The sequence below is a fragment of the Lycium barbarum genome, chromosome 12 (assembly GCF_019175385.1).
Source record: "Lycium barbarum isolate Lr01 chromosome 12, ASM1917538v2, whole genome shotgun sequence".
In the NCBI taxonomy this organism is placed as follows: Eukaryota; Viridiplantae; Streptophyta; class Magnoliopsida; order Solanales; family Solanaceae; genus Lycium; species Lycium barbarum.
The window spans coordinates 38778270-38798767 of record NC_083348.1 but is presented as its reverse complement, the minus strand read 5'-3'; the positions used below and the strand labels follow the sequence as shown (position 1 = coordinate 38798767).

The following is a 20498-nucleotide window of genomic DNA, read 5'->3' as shown; positions in this document are numbered from 1 at the left end:
ACTAAGATTTCAATTTCTCTTTATTTTATACATACCTTAGACATGAAAAAGTTGTCCACTAAAAAAAAAAAAAAAAAAAAGAAAGATGTTGAAGGACTGATCATACAGATTAAATATTTCCTTTTCATAAAGCATAGCTGTCCTCTAGTCTATCAAAGCGGTAAAATCAAAGTTTATTAGCACCTTGATTATATAATTACCATTCAAATAATTATTGATATCTTCAATTGACTGATCTTTGTTAAAAAAATTCCTCAACTTATGCACCAAGTATGGTTTGACTTCTGAGAATTGAATGCAATGAGCTATACTAGTTAATGTAATGAGACTTCTATCGACTAAAGTAAACTCAACAAGACACATCACTCATTCTTGCCACTTCAACAAGGACTTTCAAATTTGTATGCACTCTGCAAACCGCAGTGACACTTTACACTGGGCACTTAGCAATTCAAATTTTAACAAGAGAAAAAAAAAGTATTTTTAGTGATTCCGGATAGAGTTATTGATATCTGTATTGAAGAAAAATAGTAAGTGATGAATGAAATAATCGAGTGTTCACAAGCTGCCTCGACATCATTTTTTTTTTCCTTTTAAAAAGAGGACCCTTGAAATCTGATCTAGTAATCAATTAAGGGTGTGGCCTCGGGATCAATAAAGTAGATTGAGAACCATGGAGTTTCAGATTCAATTTTTAACGAAGGCAAAAATATCAGGTAATTTCTTCCATTTTTCTTGGTAGACAGGATTATCCGGTATCTGTGCTGGTGGAAGCTGACAGATGCCCCGTAAAATTAGTGGAGGGGCGTGCAAGCTGACATGAACACCACTGTTATGCAAAAAAAAAAAAAAAACATAAATTTTGTGCTAGTAATTTTTTGTTTATTCATAGGATGAAGTATATTACTCTCTCCGTCCTATTTTATATGAGAGTGTTTAACGGATCATAGAGTTTAAAAAATAAAGAAAGATTTCTGAAACTAAGATCTAAAACAAACCGTAGAAACTGAAGTGGCTAGAAATCATTTTATTAATGATAAAAAGACAAATTTAAAATTTAATTGTTACTAAATATAAAAATATTTCATTTTTTTTAAATAAAAAAATTAAAAAAAAGTCACATATATTGAGACGGATCATACACTCTCTCGAGGAGTCCGGAGCCTAAAGGGTACAAAAATGTTCAAATTAAACCAAATGGGGTGCTCCTTTCCACAATACATCAAAAGGGGTATAACGTGGAGGGGCCAACGTTATACCCCCAAAGTTTTTTCAATTGTCAGACCAAAAAAAAAAAAATTACAATTTACAAAAATCAATTCTTGTAAAACGTTGGCTGGCCAACGTCTTACAAAAACTAATTTTTGCAAAACATTGGCTGGCCAACGTCATACAAGAATTCATTTTTGTTTGACATTGGCCAACCAACATTATACAATTACATGAAATTTAAGTTTGGCTCGCTGTTTTTTTATAAACAATCATACTTGTTTGGCTGGCTGTTTTTTTTATAACAAACAATTTACGTGATTTTTTATTTTTTAACTCAAACATACACCACAAGTCATATAATAATTAACTCAAACAAATATTTTAACTCATACAATAATTAAAAATGTGTGATATATGTGAATTCTAAAATATAAGTTAAATAAACGTCACACATTATCTGTATGGTAAATGTTAAATTAAATACGTTATTAAACGGCACAAGACATATTATATATTCTTGGAAGATTACATAAGAAAACAACGATCGTACAACTTAGGAAAAAACATAAAAACCAACAAGCAACAATAATTACTGATTTCTGTCGGGGCTGTGATTCTTGTTATGACCTGTTTGCTTGCACGTACTACACTTCCTAGCCATGCGAGCAGGAGCTATATCCATTTCATTCCTCCTTCTAGTTGTACTCGCGCTCCTAAAGTTCGCTCATATTGCAAACACTGAATACGAGCGAACTTCAGGAGCTTTTTTCACATACCGGTGAAAGACCCCTTCTTGTCTGACTTTCTATTCCTCTATTTTAATATTTTTGTGATACTTTTTCTTTTTAATCAGTCTAAAAAAAGATATCTTTTATATTTAATAAGAATTTAATTTTAAATTTTAAATTTTACTCTTAGAGAGATAGTTTATAGCCACAATTTTGTGTCCAAGTCAAATACACTCACAGTAATTGACACGAAAAGAGTATCTAACAGGTTGAATTTTGAACGTGAAAGAAGAATATGGAACAACATCGGTTGAAATTCTTCTTAAATTATTTTTCCAAGCTCTCTGTTTTGTTCCTTTTGTACCTCTTCAGCTTTTCAGCTTCTTTGGTAAAATGAAAACTAAATTTGTACCTCTTCAGCTTTTCTGAAAAGTTGATTTTTTCTTTCAAAGTCTGGAAACTTTTTCTCCACAAACCTTTGTAAGAGCCTGTTTGGATGGGCTTAAAAAAAGCAGTTTATAAGCTGCTTTAGATAAGCTAAGTTAAATGGACTTAATTAATTTTTTGGATTTATTTTAAGCATAAAATGACTTTAAGCTGGCCAGCCAAACACTTAAAAAAGCTGAAAACAGCTTATAGGCAACTTATAAGCCAATCCAAACAGGCTCTAAATACTCCCTCCGTCACATATTTTCTAATCAATAAATTGTACTTTTAGGGGTCATTTGGTATGATGGATAAGCAAAAATAGTTCTGGGATAAAAATTTAGTACCAACTTGTCCCACATTTGGTTGGGATAAAACCACGGGATAACTAATCCCGGTATTAGAGTGTTATTTTATCCCACATAGAGGGTGGAATAACAATCTCGGGATAACTAATCCGGGGATTAGTTATCCCGGGATAACTTGTTCCCCAACCAAACGAGCCCAACATTACTCTTATCTCTCTTCAATAAATTGTACTCTAATCAATATTGGTTACTTTAAAAAACAATTAATGTTAAGGTCAAAATTGATTTTTTTTTATTAATTCTATCTAGGTTTTGTAAATGGACAAATATTTTGGGACGGATATCTTTATTAATGTGAACAACTAATATGGGATGGAAAGAGTAACAAAGTTTGCAAAAATAGAAGTTTTACCCAAACAAGACCTAGATGTTCTAGGAAGAAAATTAAATTGTTCTACTTGTTATGAAATAATAATAAAAGTACACGACCACAAAAAGATAGCCAGAGAAGTTGGGGGAGAGTGAGAGAGATTTTATTACTCTTTCAATTGTTGTACGAATGGACTGAATTGACTTCCTATTTATAGAAGAAAAGAAGCAGCTGCGAGGCTTTTCAGGAAGCCACTGCGAGGCTTTGCAGAAGCTGCTGACAAGTTGCCTGCTCGAACTACTTGCAAGCTACCTGCTTGAGCTACTCGCAAGCTGCTTGCTTGATTGCAAGCCTGAGGAAGCTGCTTGCAATCTGCCTGCATGAGCCACTTGCAAGCTACCTGTTTGAGGGGACTTTACAATTTCATTTAGGCGATAACGGAATGAATGCAGCTATTTCAGAGGGTATATTTAGATTCTCAAAAGCAGACGCTGCGCTCCCTAATTCGGTCTATGTCTGGGCTGCTGCCGTACTCAAAGGCGAGGGGCTCCAAAAGTGGATGCGATCGGCCTGACTACAAGTTTATCCAGAAATTCGTGTATTGAAATGGACATTCATAATACGGTGTTGTATACAGGAAAATCGAGGATACAGGCACGCTCGGGTTCCCGTTGTTATGGTTATGCTCGGTCACGATTCGACCGTCTCACCGGGAACGAGGTTTCGAGTTCAGGCCGGGATGAGGCGATAAAGGAAGGGCGATTGACTGCCATCAGCGGGAGACCGAAATATCCGTCCTCAACCAGATATTTCGGCATCGATCTCGGCAAAACAGTTGTCACCAGATTTACTTGCTTTATTTAGAATTGTACTAGGGTTGAAACTCCTCTACTATATAAAGAGGAGGTTATCATTCATGAAGGGGGTTGGCAATAGCAATGAGAGAAACATTTTACATCAACAATCATAAGAATCTTTTTAAAACAATTCCTATCTGTTCTTAAGTTCATTTTTATTATACTTCGTATAAGTTCTTAACAAAAGGTATCGACCTCGGTTTCTACACCCGAGGCCATACATACTTAACAGTTGGTCAGATCTGCTTCTCTGTTCATTTATCGGCTTATCTCGCTATTTAATCTTGAATTGAATTTAGCCACATATCTTTGGAATCACGCATAAATTTAATTGTTTTCCGTTTCAAGGTTAAACAGTTTGGCGCTCACCGTGGGGCCTTAGATAGTAGTGGCGGTTCAATACAACATTCTGGTTACGCTCGATATTTTACACTTGTTTTTTAAGGTTTGATTTCAGGTATACCGGAAATGTCGGATTCCCATTCTGTCAACTTCCAAGTGGAACCAAGCCATCACGAGCATGACGACAGGGACGTACCAAACAACAATGCGCCCCCCGTTAATCCTGTTCAAGTCGGATCATCGGTGGGCAACGTACCGGCCGGTGAGAATAACGGGGTCATGCTGCAACAACTCCAAAACCAGTTAGACATGGCTATGGCTCAGTTGCAGGCCCAACAAGAGATCATAGCACAATTGCAAAATCGGGGTCAGGCACCCGACATTGCCCTATCAGAACAGACCCAGGATACGGAGGAAAGACACATCCCACGGGGAAACGAGAACCACCCCGGGCAAAGCAGCGAATTGATAATAATGCTCGAAGAATTGACCAAACGGGTCGAGTCCGGTGAAAAGAATATAGAAGCGAACGACAAGAAGGTGGAGAACTACAACTCGAGGGTCGATCAGATTCCGGGGGCTCCACCAGTGTTGAAGGAACCAGATTCGAAAATGTTTATTCAAATTCCATTTCCGCCGAGTGAGGCACCAATGAAAATCCCCAAGAGATTTCGCATGCCCGATATCTCGAAGTACAATGGGGCAACAGACCCAAATGATCATGTGACTGCGTACACGTGCGCTATTAAGGGAAATGATCTTGCCGATGACGAAAGGGAATCAGTGCTACTTAAGAAATTTGGGGAGACTCTGTCAAAGGGGGCTATGATTTGGTATCATAACTTGCCCGAGCATTCGATTGATTCATTTGCCATGCTCGCTGATGCTTTCGTTAAGGCCCATGTCGGGGCCATCAAGGTCGAAACTCGAAAGTCGAACTTGTTCAACGTTAAGCAACGAGATGACGAGACCCTTCGTGAGTTTGTGACTCAATTTCAAATGAAGCCCATGAACTTACCTCCAGTTACTGATGATTGGGTCGTTCAGGCTTTCACCTAAGGGCTCAACTCGAGGAGCTCGATCACATCTATGGAGCTAAAACAAAACATGATAGAATACCCAGCGATCGCCTGGGCTGATGTACACAACAGGTATCAGTCAAATATCAGGGTCGAAAATGATAAGATTCTGAGGGCTACTTCAGTATCATGGCATTCTGGTAAAGGGAGTGATCGCCCGAGGAGAGTGATAGATCGGGATTCCAGATCGTCATATGATAGGTACCAGCCTTACCCGCTCGATGGAAGGGGGAACGGGAGTAACAGCGAATCGGGGAAGAATGATAGGAGAAACGATCGGAGGAATGATCGAGGCCAAAATAGCCGCGGTTTGGTAAACGGAAATACTGTCGATAGAGCTCCGGGAAATAGAGAAATTCCAAGGTTATCCGAGTACAACTTTTACGTCGATGTAGCAACCATAGCGGCGACCGTTATCCGAAACAAAGAAACAAGACATCCTAGGCCAATCCAATCCGACCGAGAAAAGCGGGACAAAAGTCTTATTTGTAAGTATCATCATACTCACGGCCATCGAACCGAGAATTGTCGACAGCTGAGAGAGGAGGTCGCCCGTCTGTTCAATTTAGGACATCTTCGAGAATTCCTAAGTGAACGAGCAAAAACCCATTTTAAAAACCTGGACTCCAACAAGCAGGATAGGCTGGAAGAGCCTCTACAAGTGATACACATGATCGTGGGAGGAACTGACGTTCCCGTTGGGCCGGTTATAAAACGCACAAAAATTTCCATAATGAGGGAAAATCGTATCCGGAACGATGACCCCGATGGCCCCATCACATTCAATGACGAGGACATGGAAGGCATCGCCCAGCCGTATAATGACGCACTAGTAATATCTGTTCTTGTCAATAAGTTTAGAATTAAACGTGTGTTGATTGATCCAGGTAGCTCGGCTGATATCATCCGATGGAAAGTCATCGAACAACTGGGACTACTAGATCAGATCATGCCGGCAATACGGGTCCTCAACAGATTCAACATGGCATGCGAAACGACGATGGGTGAGACCACTTTACCGATCAGTATAGCAGGAACTACGCAGCAGACCAAATTTTATGTGATAGAGGGAGACATGGGATACAATGCATTGCTGGGCAGACCGTGGATTCACCTCGTAAGAGAGGTTCCCTCGACTATGCATCAGGTATTGAAATTCCCGACTCCAGAAGGTATCAAAACCGTCCATGGTGAACAGCAGGCCGCAAAAGAAATGTTCGCGGTTGAAGAAGCTGTTAAGACTATAAAGGCGCCAGATCGGAGCGAAGGGGAGAATGCCAAATAGCAATCACAAATCCCGATCCCGAAATCTTCGGAAGATCAGAACGGAGACACACTAGACGAAGAGCTAAAATTCAGAGTACCGAGAACCTTTGTGGTGCCCGATGATTGTGATGCCACTAAGTCCACCGTTGAAGAACTCGAGCAAGTCATACAGTTCGTTCATCTACCAGAAAAGAAGGTATACCTGAGCACGGGGTTAACCCCCGAGCTCAAGAAAGAATTTATTGAGTTTCTTAAAATTAACTCAGATTGCTTTGCTTGGTCCCATTTAGACATAACAGGTATTCCACCGCACGTGACGACACACAAGTTGAGCTTGGATCCAAGTTTTCCCTCGGTCAAACAAAAGCGGAGGCCACAACCTGAGGTAAAACATGCATTCGTCAAGGACGAGGTAACCAAGCTTCTTAATATAGGATCCATTCGAGAAGTAAAATACCCAGATTGGTTAGCTAACGTTGTAGTAGTGCCTGAAAAGGGGAATAAGTTTAGAATGTGTGTAGATTATAAAGATTTAAACCAAGCCTGCCCGAGGGATTCATTTCCTTTGCCCAGCATCGATCGCATGATCGACGCTACCGTGGGTCACAACACGCTGAGTTTCCTCGATGCTTATTCCGGGTACAACCAACTACAAATGGACCCGGAGGATCGAGAAAAAACCTCTTTTATAACTAAGTTTGGCACATATTGTTATAATGTAATGTCCTTCGGCTTAAAAAATACCAGCGCCACCTATCAGCGTTTAGTCAACCGAATGTTTGAACACCAAACAGGGAGATCCATGGAAGTTTATATAGATGACATGGTCGTTAAGTCCCTGCGAGCAGAGGACCATTTGAAATTTTTGCAGGAAACCTTCAGCATATTAAGAAAGTATAACATGAAGCTGAACCCGGAAAAATGTGCCTTCGGGGTCGGATCAGTCAAGTTTCTCAGATTCATGGTATCAAATCAGGGAATCGAAATCAACCCGGACAAGATAAAGGAAATCGAAGATATCACCATGATAAACGACATCAAAGGGGTACAAAGATTAACGGGACGGATAGCTGCCCTAAGTCGATTCATCTCCAAATCCTCGGACAAGAGTCACCGTTTCTTCTCATTGCTCAAGAAAAAGACTGACTCTGCATGGACCCCCGAATGTCAGATGGCTTTGGCAGAACTCAAAAGGTACTTATCAAGCCCACCTCTACTCCACACACCAAAAGAGAATGAGTAATTGTATCTATACTTGGCGGTGTCCGAGATAGCGGTGAGCAGTGTCCTGGTTCGAGAGAAGAAAGGTACGCAATACCCGGTTTACTATGTAAGTAGAACCCTCAGTGACGTCGAAACCAGGTACCCACATTTGGAAAAACTTGCTTTGGCTTTATTAAGTGCATCTAGAAAATTAAAACCTTACATTCAGTGTCATCCCATATGCGTCGTAACTTCGTACCCTCTAAGGAACGTCATGCATAAACCCGAACTCTCAGGACGACTAGCAAAGTGGGCTGTGGAGATTAGCGGGTATGATATTGAATGCAAACCCCGAACTGCAATCAAATCCCAAATACTGGCGGATTTCGTGGCCGATTTTGCACCGGCCATGATCCCCGAGGTCGACAAGGAGATGCTCCTTGCCTCGGGGACTAGCACGGGAGTCTGGACCCTTTACACAGATGGTGTGTCTAATGTAAAAGGGTTCGGGTTAGGGATCGTTCTCAAACCTCCCTCAGGTGACATAATAAGACAATCTATTAGATCGGCTGATTTAACTAACAACAAAGCCAAGTATGAGGCTATGATTGCAGGTTTAGAACTGGCTAAAAGCTTGGGAGCTGAGATCATAGAAGCCAAGTCCGATTCTCTCCTGGTGGTCAACCAAATGAACGGAACCTTCGAAATCAAAGATGATAGAATGCGGAGATATCAAGAAAAATTGCAGGTTGTCCTTCGCCGGTTCAAGAAGTGGACGTTGGAACACGTACCCCGAGATCAAAATAATGAAGCGGATGCCCTGGAAAATCTGGGATCCTCGGTCGAATCAGAAGGGTTCGCCTCCGGAGTTGTGGTACAGTTGACAAAATCTGTCATAGAGACTGGCCACGCTGAGATAAACTCGACCAGCCTCACTTGGGATTGGACGAACAAATACATAGACTATCTCCAAACAGGAAAGCTACCATCCGATGTCAAGGAATCAAGGGCCCTCCGAACCAAAGCAGCTAGATTTTGTTTGGTCGATGGCCAGTTGTACCGAAGGTCATTCCACGGCCCCTTGGCGAGATGCCTAGGACCAGGGGAAACCGACTATGTTCTGAGGAAAGTTCACGAGGGGACTTGTGGAAACCATTCGAGAGCTAATTCATTGGTCCGCAAGCTGATCAGAGCAGGATACTACTAGAACGAAATGGAGGAGGACGCCAAAACCTTCGTTCGAAAATGTAACGAATGCCAAAGGCACGCCCCGTCAATACATCAACCCGGGGAAGAGCTCCATCCGGTCCTCTCCCCATGGCCATTCATGAAATGAGGCATGGATATAGTGGGACCTTTGCCATGGGCCCCAGGTAAGCCGCAATTTATTTTACTTATGACTGATTATTTCTCTAAATGGGTCGAAGCATAGGCACTCGAGAAAGTCAGGGAAAAAGAGGTCATTGATTTCATTTACGACCATATAATCTGTCGATTCGAGGTACCAACGGAGATCGCGTGTGATAACGGGAAGCAGTTCATAGATAGCAAGGTCAGCAAGTTTTTCGAAGAATACAAAATCAAGAAAATCTTATCAACCTCGTATCATCCGAGCGCGAATGGCTAGGACGAGTCTACCAATAAGACCATACTGTAGAATTTAAAGAAAAAGATGGCCGGATCTAAGCACCGATGGAAGGAGGTTCTGCCTGAGGTTTTATGGGCCTACCGCACAACGGTAAGATCAAGCACCGGGGAGACTCCATTTTCCCTAGTGTACGGAGCCGAGGCCCTGATACCCGTCGAGGTTAGTGAGCCAAGCTTAAGATTTCGTTATGCCACTGAGGACTCGAACCATGAAGTAATGTCCGTCAATCTGAATCTCGTGGACGAAAGAAGAGAAGTTGCTCATATCCGGATAGCCGCACAAAAACAGAGAATGCAAAGGTATTATAATCGGAGGACCAACCTCAGACATTTTCAGATTGGGGACTTCGTACTGAGGAAGGTCACACTTCATACGAAGAATCCTCACGAAGGGAAATTAGCCCCGAATTGGGAAGGACCGTACCGAGTCACTAGAATAACCGGAAAAGATTCTTATCAGCTCGAGAATGAAGACGGACAACAGCTGAAAAACAACTTGAATGTAGCACACCTAAAACGATATTACTGTTAAAGGTACGAATAAATTTTATTTTGCTTTCTTCTCTCTAGATCTAACCGCGCAGGGATACAACAAGAGGGACAACGAAACAGCACAGCGGATACTCGGAAGTCATAGACTTAGGACTGAAAGCACGTCCTGCACTCCTTTTCCCTTCGATCGTTTTGTCCCGAAGTGGGTTTTCGGCAAGGTTTTTAATGAGGCAACACTGAACAGCGTGCTACACATATAGAGCATACCGATCAAAGATCGGAGACCGGGGACTGCACATACCGGGCTAATAGTACCCGAGCCCTCATACTTCGGACTCGAATACTAGGGGAATATTATATCATGAGTTAAGTGATAACTATGTAAAAGTCAAGGCCTGAACGATAGGATCAGATGTAAGAACCAAATGATCGATTGAATCGTGTCCACTTAGTTTGTTCTTGCCGCGGCAATAATTGCGAATGCATCTCTGGCCGGTTTTTCAATAAAAAAAAAAACTTACTTCGATCAAAAGGATCCAATGTTGCCAAATATCGAAAAACTGTGGCGTAACAGTTAAAGACTACGGTCTAAACTATGGCGTAAACAGTTAAAGACTACGGTCTAAAAACATATGCAAACTCGAAAGCTGCGACCTAAAACGGTTAAAGACCACGGTCTAAAAGCGTAAAAATGTCGTGATCGGGTCTGTCTTGCAAATTATGAATAAAGCAACGACTAACGTCAACACGGACTAAAACCCGATCACGAGCCGTTACCATTTGAATTTTATCCTGGCCGAAATAATATGGAAAATTATAATGATGGCATAAACCGAACAAACATTGAACCGAGGAGTACTTTGCAAATATCAAATACAATTTTTGATTCATACATACATAAAGTAGATTTACAAAGGCTCGGACTAGTGGCCTCAAAACAAAGGTGTAAAAACAAAAGAAGGGACACAAGGCCCCGAACCTAATCTTCATCCGACCCCCCGACCTCTTCATCAGCTGACTCGAGGTCGATATCCGAATCCTCAGGGTCGAACACAACCTTTGCTTCCGCTTCAAGCTTCTTGGCTTCTTCGATTAGATCTGATAAGTCCATACTAGTGGCTTGAACTTCTTCGAGGGTTTTCCTTCGGGATAAGCACCGCTCGTACTCAACTCAAAGATTACTGGCCTTTTCGACAGCAGTCACATCGTCCTTGTACTGCTCTAACATATAGTCATAACCCGAGATTTGGTCAAGATCCTTTCTATGCTCAGCTTGCAGATCGATGATGACCCGGTTCAATCGATCCCGTTCAGCTTCAACCGCAGCAAGTGATGAGCTAAGTCCATTCATTTGTTCCACTGATGCCCGAAGCTGCTCCTGGAGAACATCACGTTCGGCCATAGCACCGATGGTTGTTTCGTGGAGGACATTAAACTCGGGCTTGATCCATCCAGCTTTGCCCGAAGTTAATCGATCTGGCTAACATAAGCCCGGGCCTGAAAAGGAAGGGCGTTAGCTTCGGCCGTTAAAGATTTATTGAAAACTTCGAAAGCCCTTACCTTCTCTGCCAGCTGATTGCGCTCCCGCTTAGCCTCAGCAGTTTCGTTTCGAGCCGCTGCTAAGTCCGACTTCAGGATAGAAAGGTCAGAAAGAGACGAGATGTATTGCAATTTCTGCTCGTACAGATCCATGAGCTCGTCCACCTCCTGACTTTTGCTTTTAAGCTCCTCCTTGAGCCGGCCCACTTCATGCCTAAGCCGGTGAAAGCAGGCATGATTAAGCACGGAGGCCTATAAGAGAAAGAGGAATGATTGTAAAATGAGACATGAAGTTAAAACTAAATGAAAGGAGCACAAGAACAAAACTTACCCGGTTCAATGCCTGCTGGTCCTCGTTAAAAAGGCATGATTCGCTGACTTTATCCATTTTTTGACGGTCTTCCTGGGACACCAGAGGGTATAAATAGCTTGCCACCCCGACCGGTCCGGACAGCATGTTCATGTCGGCCGGCACCTTGAATGTTATTAACCTCTTCCGATTCGGGTCGGAACTAGGGGCAGGAAATAGCTTCTCCAACCTAGGGCCGGAATTAACCCCGAAACGATCGTCCATGGGGATGGATAAATGGTCAAAACCCGACATCCCCGGAGCGGGTATTTCATAACCCTCGTGACCGGCTGCATTTTGCTCGATCACCTTTCCTTTGGCATTTTCGTCATCGGCGGGAATATCCACCAATGGCGGCGGAGAATCCTGTATGCAAATTATCGTTTCAGATGAGGCCACAGCTTGTATTGGAAGGATGGAACCAATATCGTACAAAGGCGGAATAGTAGGTACCTTAGAACCTGATACCGATGAAGTTGCCTTCGATCCAGCGGCTGCGGCTGGCAGTTTTTCAATACTTCGAGTAGAAGTGTGATCGGAGGCCCCGACCTTTAACCCGATAATCCCTGCATCCGTTGGCCTCGATATACCGCTCGACCCAGCCGGAATTCGACCTGAGCTTTCCACCAATGGTGGAGTGGTTGCAATAGAACCGGTCAGATCATGCTCGAGGAGCTTGTCAATAAGACGATGCCCACCCAACGCCGGATCATCATCGTTAGAATGGTCCAATAATTGACCAACAACCTCAGCGTCCAAAGCACGAGCCGAGATATCTTCCGATGAGGTCTCTCGAATAACGACCCTCGATCTTTTCCAGGCCTGGGAAGGAGCTCGAGATGATTCGGAGGATTTTCTTTTCCTCCTTTCAACTAGGTCTCCCTGATCGGGAGCTTTGATATCCTGCTCGTCAGCTGAGGCCTCGGTAGTTTCCTGGCCCCGAATTCGGGTGGCCTTAGACAAACCTGTGAAGAAAAAAGAGGAACAATCATTACCTAATTAACGTGGCGTATTGCGTAGAGTAGAAAGGACGACGCTCTAAGGGAAAGACTTACCGTGGGTTCCGGCCTCCCAATGGGACCGGGACAAACATCTCCACGTACGTTCGCCATAAGTAAGTTGGGAACAGATTTTCCCGATCCACTGGTCAAGGTTAGGAACCGCACCAAGGGTTCGGATAAGCGTTGTATACACACGAACAAATAAAAGGTTCAGTATAGGTGAAGGCACGTGGCCTAATCGTATCAACATAAAGTTACTTACGGTTTGGGTTCCATTTCTCGGGAAACGGCAATTTGTCAGCGGGAATCAGATCCGCTGTCCTGATTTGGACAAACCTGCCCTGCCAGCCTCGGTCTCTATCTTCGTCCAGACCAGAGAAGGGCGCTTTTCCAGCTCGTTTTGAGAGTTTTATCATTCCCCCTCTGAAGACACGGGGGCTGTATAGCCAGAGTAGGTGGTGCACCGTGAACGGAATGTTCACGTTTGTAGCAAAATAACGGAGGAGCACAACGATCCTCCAAAATGATGAGTGAATTTAGCTGAGGGTAATCTCGTACCGCTTGCAGAAATCGACCACCACAGGGTCGAGTGTGCTGAATGTGAAAGGGTAAGTATAAACACTTAAGTACCCTTTCACGTAAGTCGATATGGCTTCATCTTGGTCAGGAATAACGACCTCCTTACCTTTCCACCCACAATATTCCTTGACTTGCTCGAGTTTATTCAGGGGTATTGTGCACAAATAGGCTGATATTTCGACATCTCGATCCCCCTGTTGAGAAGGTTTCTCGACTTTGAAGTCCCGAATGGTCGAACAGTCTTGAGAAACAAAGTCAGTCAGCAGTGGCTCTGGTTTAGGGGCCGAAGAGGTCTCACCAGCTTTAGCCTTTGAAGATTTGCTCGTCATTTCGGAATTATGAAGATAAGAATGTTTTGAATGAAGGTATGAAGATTGAACAGGAAACTAATAAGAAGATATGAACATATGAAGGTATGAAGTTTTGAAGATATGAAGATCAACGTATCCAAAGCACCCGAAGGTAAAATTCCCTTTGGTAAAAGTCAGAAAGTGAAAAAGAAGGGGAAAACTTACTTTTATAGAGTGGGACCGAGACGCTCTACCTTCCGCAACCGTCTTCAGAGCCAACAGGGCTTCGACATGTGTCGATGTCAGACGGATGTGACCTTGATCCTATCTAATCATGGGAAGCGTACGCGAGAAGGAACCGGGGCGTCCACTCAACCAATATATTGTGCTTAAACGGGTCGACCTTCCGAAGAGACCTAGATCGGGACCTCGTACGAACACCTCTATGATCGAGTAAAGCTTCCGAATAGGTCTTAAAGGATATGGTTTCGAACCAGTCGTGGCCGAGTTTAATAACAAGATGCTCGATTACGGTGGCCGGTAGCAAAACATGTCGGGTTTTTTTGGATTATGGAGTAAGTGATTGCTGATCGAATATAACAAGGGCATATACAAAGGTTTGGGTACAAACAATACACATAAAATGCTCAATGAAGTCCAATAACAACCAATTTGCAAAATTCCATTAAAGATTTTTTCCATTTCATAAAATTTCGACTATGTCGGATACATCAGTACATCAGAAAAACAGAAGAAACCCTACTCTACGACCAGTAATTGGAAAACAAAAGTGAGGCAGCCACGCCCTTACTCAACCTAACAAGTCGGAGGATGAGATCTCCGAGTCTATCCACGGGATGCGGCAATGATAGGTGATACCGATTAGATATCCCCGTGACTTGCACCAGAGGCGGATGACCTGGGGATATCCAATCCCGATAAATCTTCCTCATCAAGCACAATCGTTGGTGGAGTTTCGCCCGAAAGCATTTCCCGACGGGTCCCCATAATATGGCGAGTTTGAACTCGAGATCCAACCCCCGAATGCACAACGGGAAAACTTCCAACCTCCCTGCGTCTAGGTGGCCTCGATGCAGCAGGTGTTCTTCTTCCCTAAACTAAGTCCTCAGCTACTGACTTTCCCTGGGTAGCCCTCCTCGTCCGAAGTCCTGGAAACCAAAGGTATTGAGTTAGGATATAATACAGAGAAATGAGGTTCAAACGATCAGATTAAGAAGTTACCATGGTCTTTGCCTTTCCACCCTTCAGGTGCCATTCTTCTCCAAGAACGGCCTAAGCTACGAGAAGCCTGGAGAAGGGCAATCACCCAATCAAAAATAGCAGTTTCAAGCGTGGGCTCGACCGGATCTGGTGAAGGGTTCTACACTTCGGGAAAATCGATAAACGATGGACGGTGAAGTTGAACCGTGCGTATCATCACGAACCGGTGAAGCCATCCTCGATCATAATCGTCTTCAGGGTCGATTAGGCTTCGACTTCCCCTGGGAAGCATCTGAACAATTCCCCATCGGATCACCCGAGGTACATATAAATGAAGCAAATGATCGAGGGTAAAAGCGACTCCGGCCGCATTGGCCAACTTCTCAATGCAGAACACGAGCCTCCAAATTTACGGGGCGATCTGCCCGATACATATTCGATATCGACGGAAGAAGTCCTCGATTATTCTATGAACAGGGAGGGTGAATCCTATGGCAAAGGGATAAGTGTATGATAACGAGTAACCGGCAACGTGATGATTTATTTTTACACCATCCCTAACGGGGAGGAGGTCGACGTCTGCGCCTAGATGGCAATCTTCCCTGACCGTAGTAATGGCGCTATCACCGATATAAGATTCGAAATTCTCCAACGGGTCAAGATGATGAAGAACTTTACAGTCGTTCGTATAAATAAAACCCAACGGAACAATACCAGCAGCGATAGATTCTAACTCCCTATCAGAGCCAGCGGCTCCAGTTGATGGCATGAACGAATGCTGATCTTCACTCTGAGTCAATAACGGTACGTAAGCCATGATCATGGAAGGTCCTCCTTAACATTAAGTATTCACACCCTGGAACAAGAAGATTGAAGATCCGAGGAGTATTATGGGCTCAATATAGGAATATCAGTAGGTTTTGAGGTGGAACAAAGTGAGATTTGAAGAAGTGCAGATGCATGGAAAAGAAAGAAGACATGGGCTTTATATGGAAAGAGATTCAAAAGATCGTGTAGCGTATCAAGGATTCTAATACAAGGAGGATTCCTCAAAAGATTTGGCGGCTGGGTAATAATGACCTAGCATCGGGCAGAGTGGGATTTGACTTAAAGGTCCCGTCCTAGATAATTGGAGGCGGCTGTTCAGCTTATTTGGGTCCATTCCCCGCCGTCAGTAATTGTACCTCGGGAAATGGGGGGACTATCTGTATACGGGTAAAATCGAGGATACAGGCACGCTCAGTTTCCCGTTGTTATGGTTATGCTCGGTCACGATTCGACCGTCTCACCGGGAACGAGGCTTCGAGTTCGAGCCGGGATGAGGCGATAAAGGAAGGGCGATTGACTGCCATCAACGGGAGACCGAAATATCCGTCCTCAACCGGATATTTCAGCATCGATCTCGGCAAAACAGCTGTCACCAGATTGCTTTATTTAGAATTGTACTAGAGTTGAAACTCCTCTACTATATAAAGAGGAGGTTATCATTCATGAAGGGGGTTGGCAATAGCAATGAGAGAAACAGTTTACATCAACAATCATAAGAATCTTTTTAAAACCATTCCCATCTGTTCTTAAGTTCATTTTTATTATACTTCGTGTAAGTTCTTAACAAAAGGTATCGACCTCGGTTTCTATACCCGAGGCCAGACATACTTAACAGTTGATCAGATCTGCTTCTCTGTTCATTTATCGGCTTATCTGGCTATTTAATCTTGAATTGAATTTAGTCACATATCTTTGATATCATGCATAAATTTAATTGTTCTCTGTTTTAAGGTTAAACAGGAATATTTATAACCAGATCTAATTTGTCACATAAAGATTTCAGACCAACTTAAATAAATTTGAAGTTAATTTAGGCATATTTCTAGAATTCTTTTCGCTCCTTTCAAGACAGCTGTGGTGGTCCCTGACATTTTCTATGATATTATACAATCCATTCCAAGACAGTTGAATTTATTGTTTTCGCATATAACAATAATCTTACGTATATAAATTCCAGAGATACCGACTTAATTCTTTGACCCCAATAGTGTGAATCTATGTTTGACTTCAAAAACTTGGTCTTTCAAAAGTAAAATTCCTATGGTAAAAACTTCCCTCAAAGATGTTTACACTCAATCAATTATTTTAATCTTAGTGAACATAAAATTAAAATAAAAATACATATTACTTAATCATGATTAAGTGATAAATTTGTGTATGCAGCACACATGAATTCTATTCATCAGTCCATTTTGTTGCATAACTGAAGCCTCCTTAAGCAGACATACCTGGTTATAATATTAACACTGCTACAAATTGATTAGAAAACAATAGTGATTTATTATTTTTAATTTTTTTCCCTAAATCTATACCTATTGTTTTAATTAGTAAAGTGTTGGTTAAGTGGATGTTTAAGGAGAGCTAAAGGGTAATTCAGATATATATTTCAGTGATTTAATCGATATGGATCTAGTATATTCTTATAAAAGTGCAAAACAGATTTAATAATAAATATGATTAAATCAGGCAAAAAAAAAAAATCGAATCAAAGCCCGTCAAATAAGCTTAAGCTATTCGTATTAATGGATTAGTAGAAGTTTGTCACGAACACATCCTCATTTTATATAGTCACAATGTAATTAAGAGCTTATCGGTTTAAGATATTTCAAATCAAAGGAGAACCATTTATTTTCCACATTATATGCATATTTGCACTGTAAGTTTGAGGGTAGTGAAGAAATTCAGTCCAAGCATATATTCCTTAGATGATATGGTCAATACTAGCTACTTCAAACTGCATGTATGTTTAAGAATCCTTTTTGCATACATACTTCACTTTTTTATATAGCGATAAATGAGGCAAAAATATCTGAATCAGAGCCAGTGGAATAAGCTATTTAAATAAGGGATCCGGCTCTTCTCCATTATCCTTTCTCTCCATTTCGTCAAGTACACATTTAGGTGAGAAAGATGTCCTATTTAATTTTTAAAGGCGAAGATTTTATTACACTAACAAGAATATTAATCATAGTTAAGTAAATAATTTTGAAAAGGCACTCTCCAACTTTGAAAAGAAAAAGATATTCCACACAATTTGGTACCCATTAATATCATTAATTACATCTTATATAACAATATTTAAATATTAACTGTAGGACTTTTGGTGCCAGTAACTTTATTTTTGAAATATTATGTTGAAAAAAAATAAAGGGATTTTTTTTCAATGTTGGAAAAGAACCACAAAAAAAAAAAAAAAAAAAAAAAGGCGAGATGTCATCAGCCTACTGTGTGTTTGAAGGAAAAAAAAAAAAAAGAAATCTTTTAAGAATGTTCTTTAATCTTCTTCTTGTTTTATGAAATAAAATAAAATATTGTTCAAAACACAAAATGTTTTTGAAGACTAACAACTGTTATCAAGCTAAACAAACAATTATTAGGTTCATGTTCTACAATTATTACATTTAAATGTTGTTATATAAGATGTAATTAATGATATTAATGGGTACCAAAAATTGTGGAAATATCTTTTTCTTTCCAAAGTTGGAGAGTGTTTTTCCAAAATTATCCACTTAACTATGGTTAATATACTTGTTAGTGTAATAAAATCTTGGCCTTTAAAAATTAAATAGAACACATGTCTCTCATCTAAATGGGTACTTGATGAAATGAAGAGAAAGGGTAATGGAGAGAAGCCGGATCCTTAAATAAGTGGATTCGAAGAAACTTTTATGGTGCAGACAGGTTAATACTAACAAATCACCTCTGATAGCTTGGGACTTGGTGTGTAGAGCACAGAAGGAAGGGGGCGAGGGAAGGGGGGGGGGGGGGGGGGGGGGACTTGGTATCGCTGATTGTATAGTATGGAATGAAGTTGTAGTGACAAAGTATGTAGGGAACATTGCTAATAAAACTGATAATCCTTGGATAAAATGAGTGAATCATATGTATTTAAAGGGGCAAGATTGGTGGCAATACAAAGTCCCACAAGATAGTTGCTGGTATTGGAAAAAACTGTGTGGAATTAGGGATAAATTCAAGACTGGTTATGTGCAGAATGGTTGGATTACTATATTAGGAAAGTACACCATAAAAAGTGGATATCAATGGAGGAAAGGGGCTGGAACAGAATGGTCAAACCGGAGGGGGGGTATGGAACAAGACTAGTGTACCAAAATATTGCTTTATCAGCTAGTTAGCAATGCGCAACAGGATGCAGACAAGAGATAGACTAGCAAAAATGGGCATATGTCAGGATGATAAATGTCTACTATGTGGCAATGTGACTGAATCCATTGAGCACATATAGTTGTGTATTCTCCAAAGCTTGCCTAATGTAGGTGCTACACTGGCTACGAATACAGATGCAGAACCATAGAATTCAAGGGGTTTGGAGTCGAATGGCAAGCAGGGCAAAAGGAAAAGTCAACAAAGCTTTCCTATAGGCAGTTCTAGCAGCACTGATATATCATAACTGGGAGGCCAAAAAGTACTGCAACCACAAGTGATAAGCAAACAGGTCATGGTGGAAAGAAAACACAGGATTTTGAAATACATATATAGGAAGCCAAACTGTAAAGATAGAACTTGGGTAGAAGACATACTGAAGAGAGGTGAAGCATACGTGAGAACTGAATAGGAGTAGTGAGCAATACCAACCCTTACTTTATTTTTTGTGATGATTTTGATTTGCAGTATGCTTAGACTCTAGCAGTTGTAATCTTTGTTACTGGTGATTGAAATAAGATAGGTTGTTCGACAAAAAAAACAAAATTGTATATATATGTTGATTGTCAACAAATCCTTATAAAACTATATGTAATTAGAAGTTGTTTTACTTCTATATTTAAGGAATTAGCTACACCTCACATTTATACCAACTCAATATTATAAATTCGTAACATATATATATGTTATCACGAAACCATAGTTAATTACTTCATATTTTTTTTTTTTTTTTTTTGGTAACTGAAAGTTTCTATTACCAATAGCAAAGATGTACAAAGTCTTTTTTAGCCTATGAAGTAGACATTCCCCACCTTCAAGCCAAGTGCATATATTAATCTAGCTTACTGCTTACAACTAATACTTAGCTGCATTAAGGGTAAAAATTCAGAGATTGCATCAGATTAGTTAGCCTTGGAAACATAGCTCCTCGACAATGTATGTCTTGTATAATCTTACTTATCAACACCTCTATGGTCCTCTGTTTCTGCTGAAAAATTCTCAAGTTTCTTTCCAACCATATATGATATATAGCTCCTACTAGTACCATTCTGTATAGGACTGCTTTGCTGCTTCTTTCTTTTGCATTTCCAACCACCCAATCAATCTCCGCAGACCATCCTCTTGCTCCTCTGGGACATCCCTGCCATGGTAATAGTTACTGCCACACCCCTGAGCTGAGTATGAGCATTGGAAAAACAGATGCTGGTGTCCCTCATCCTCCAATTCACATAAAGAGCAAAGTAAGCTAGTGTGGATCCCCCATTTATCTTATCTATCTCTAGTGTATAGCCTTTATTTGATAGCTAAATATGTGATGAGGCCTTGATTATTACACACTATTATGCTCCATTCCACTTTGGTATAATCACCTCTGAT

The 20498-nt window shown here is 41.2% G+C and overlaps 1 protein-coding gene across 1 annotated transcript; it reads left to right on the top strand.

The window, feature by feature from the left end:
• Positions 1-5332: 5332 nt before the first annotated feature.
• LOC132624214 (uncharacterized) lies at positions 5333-6607 on the top strand. Its single transcript, XM_060339027.1, has one exon. It carries the CDS (start codon positions 5333-5335, stop codon positions 6605-6607), a length of 1275 nt encoding a protein of 424 aa, XP_060195010.1.
• Positions 6608-20498: the final 13891 nt, after the last annotated feature.

Coding starts and splice junctions, on each gene's coding strand:
- LOC132624214 (XM_060339027.1), top strand. CDS start 5,333: ATGGAGCTAAAACAAAACATGATAGAATACCCAGCGATCGCCTGGGCT.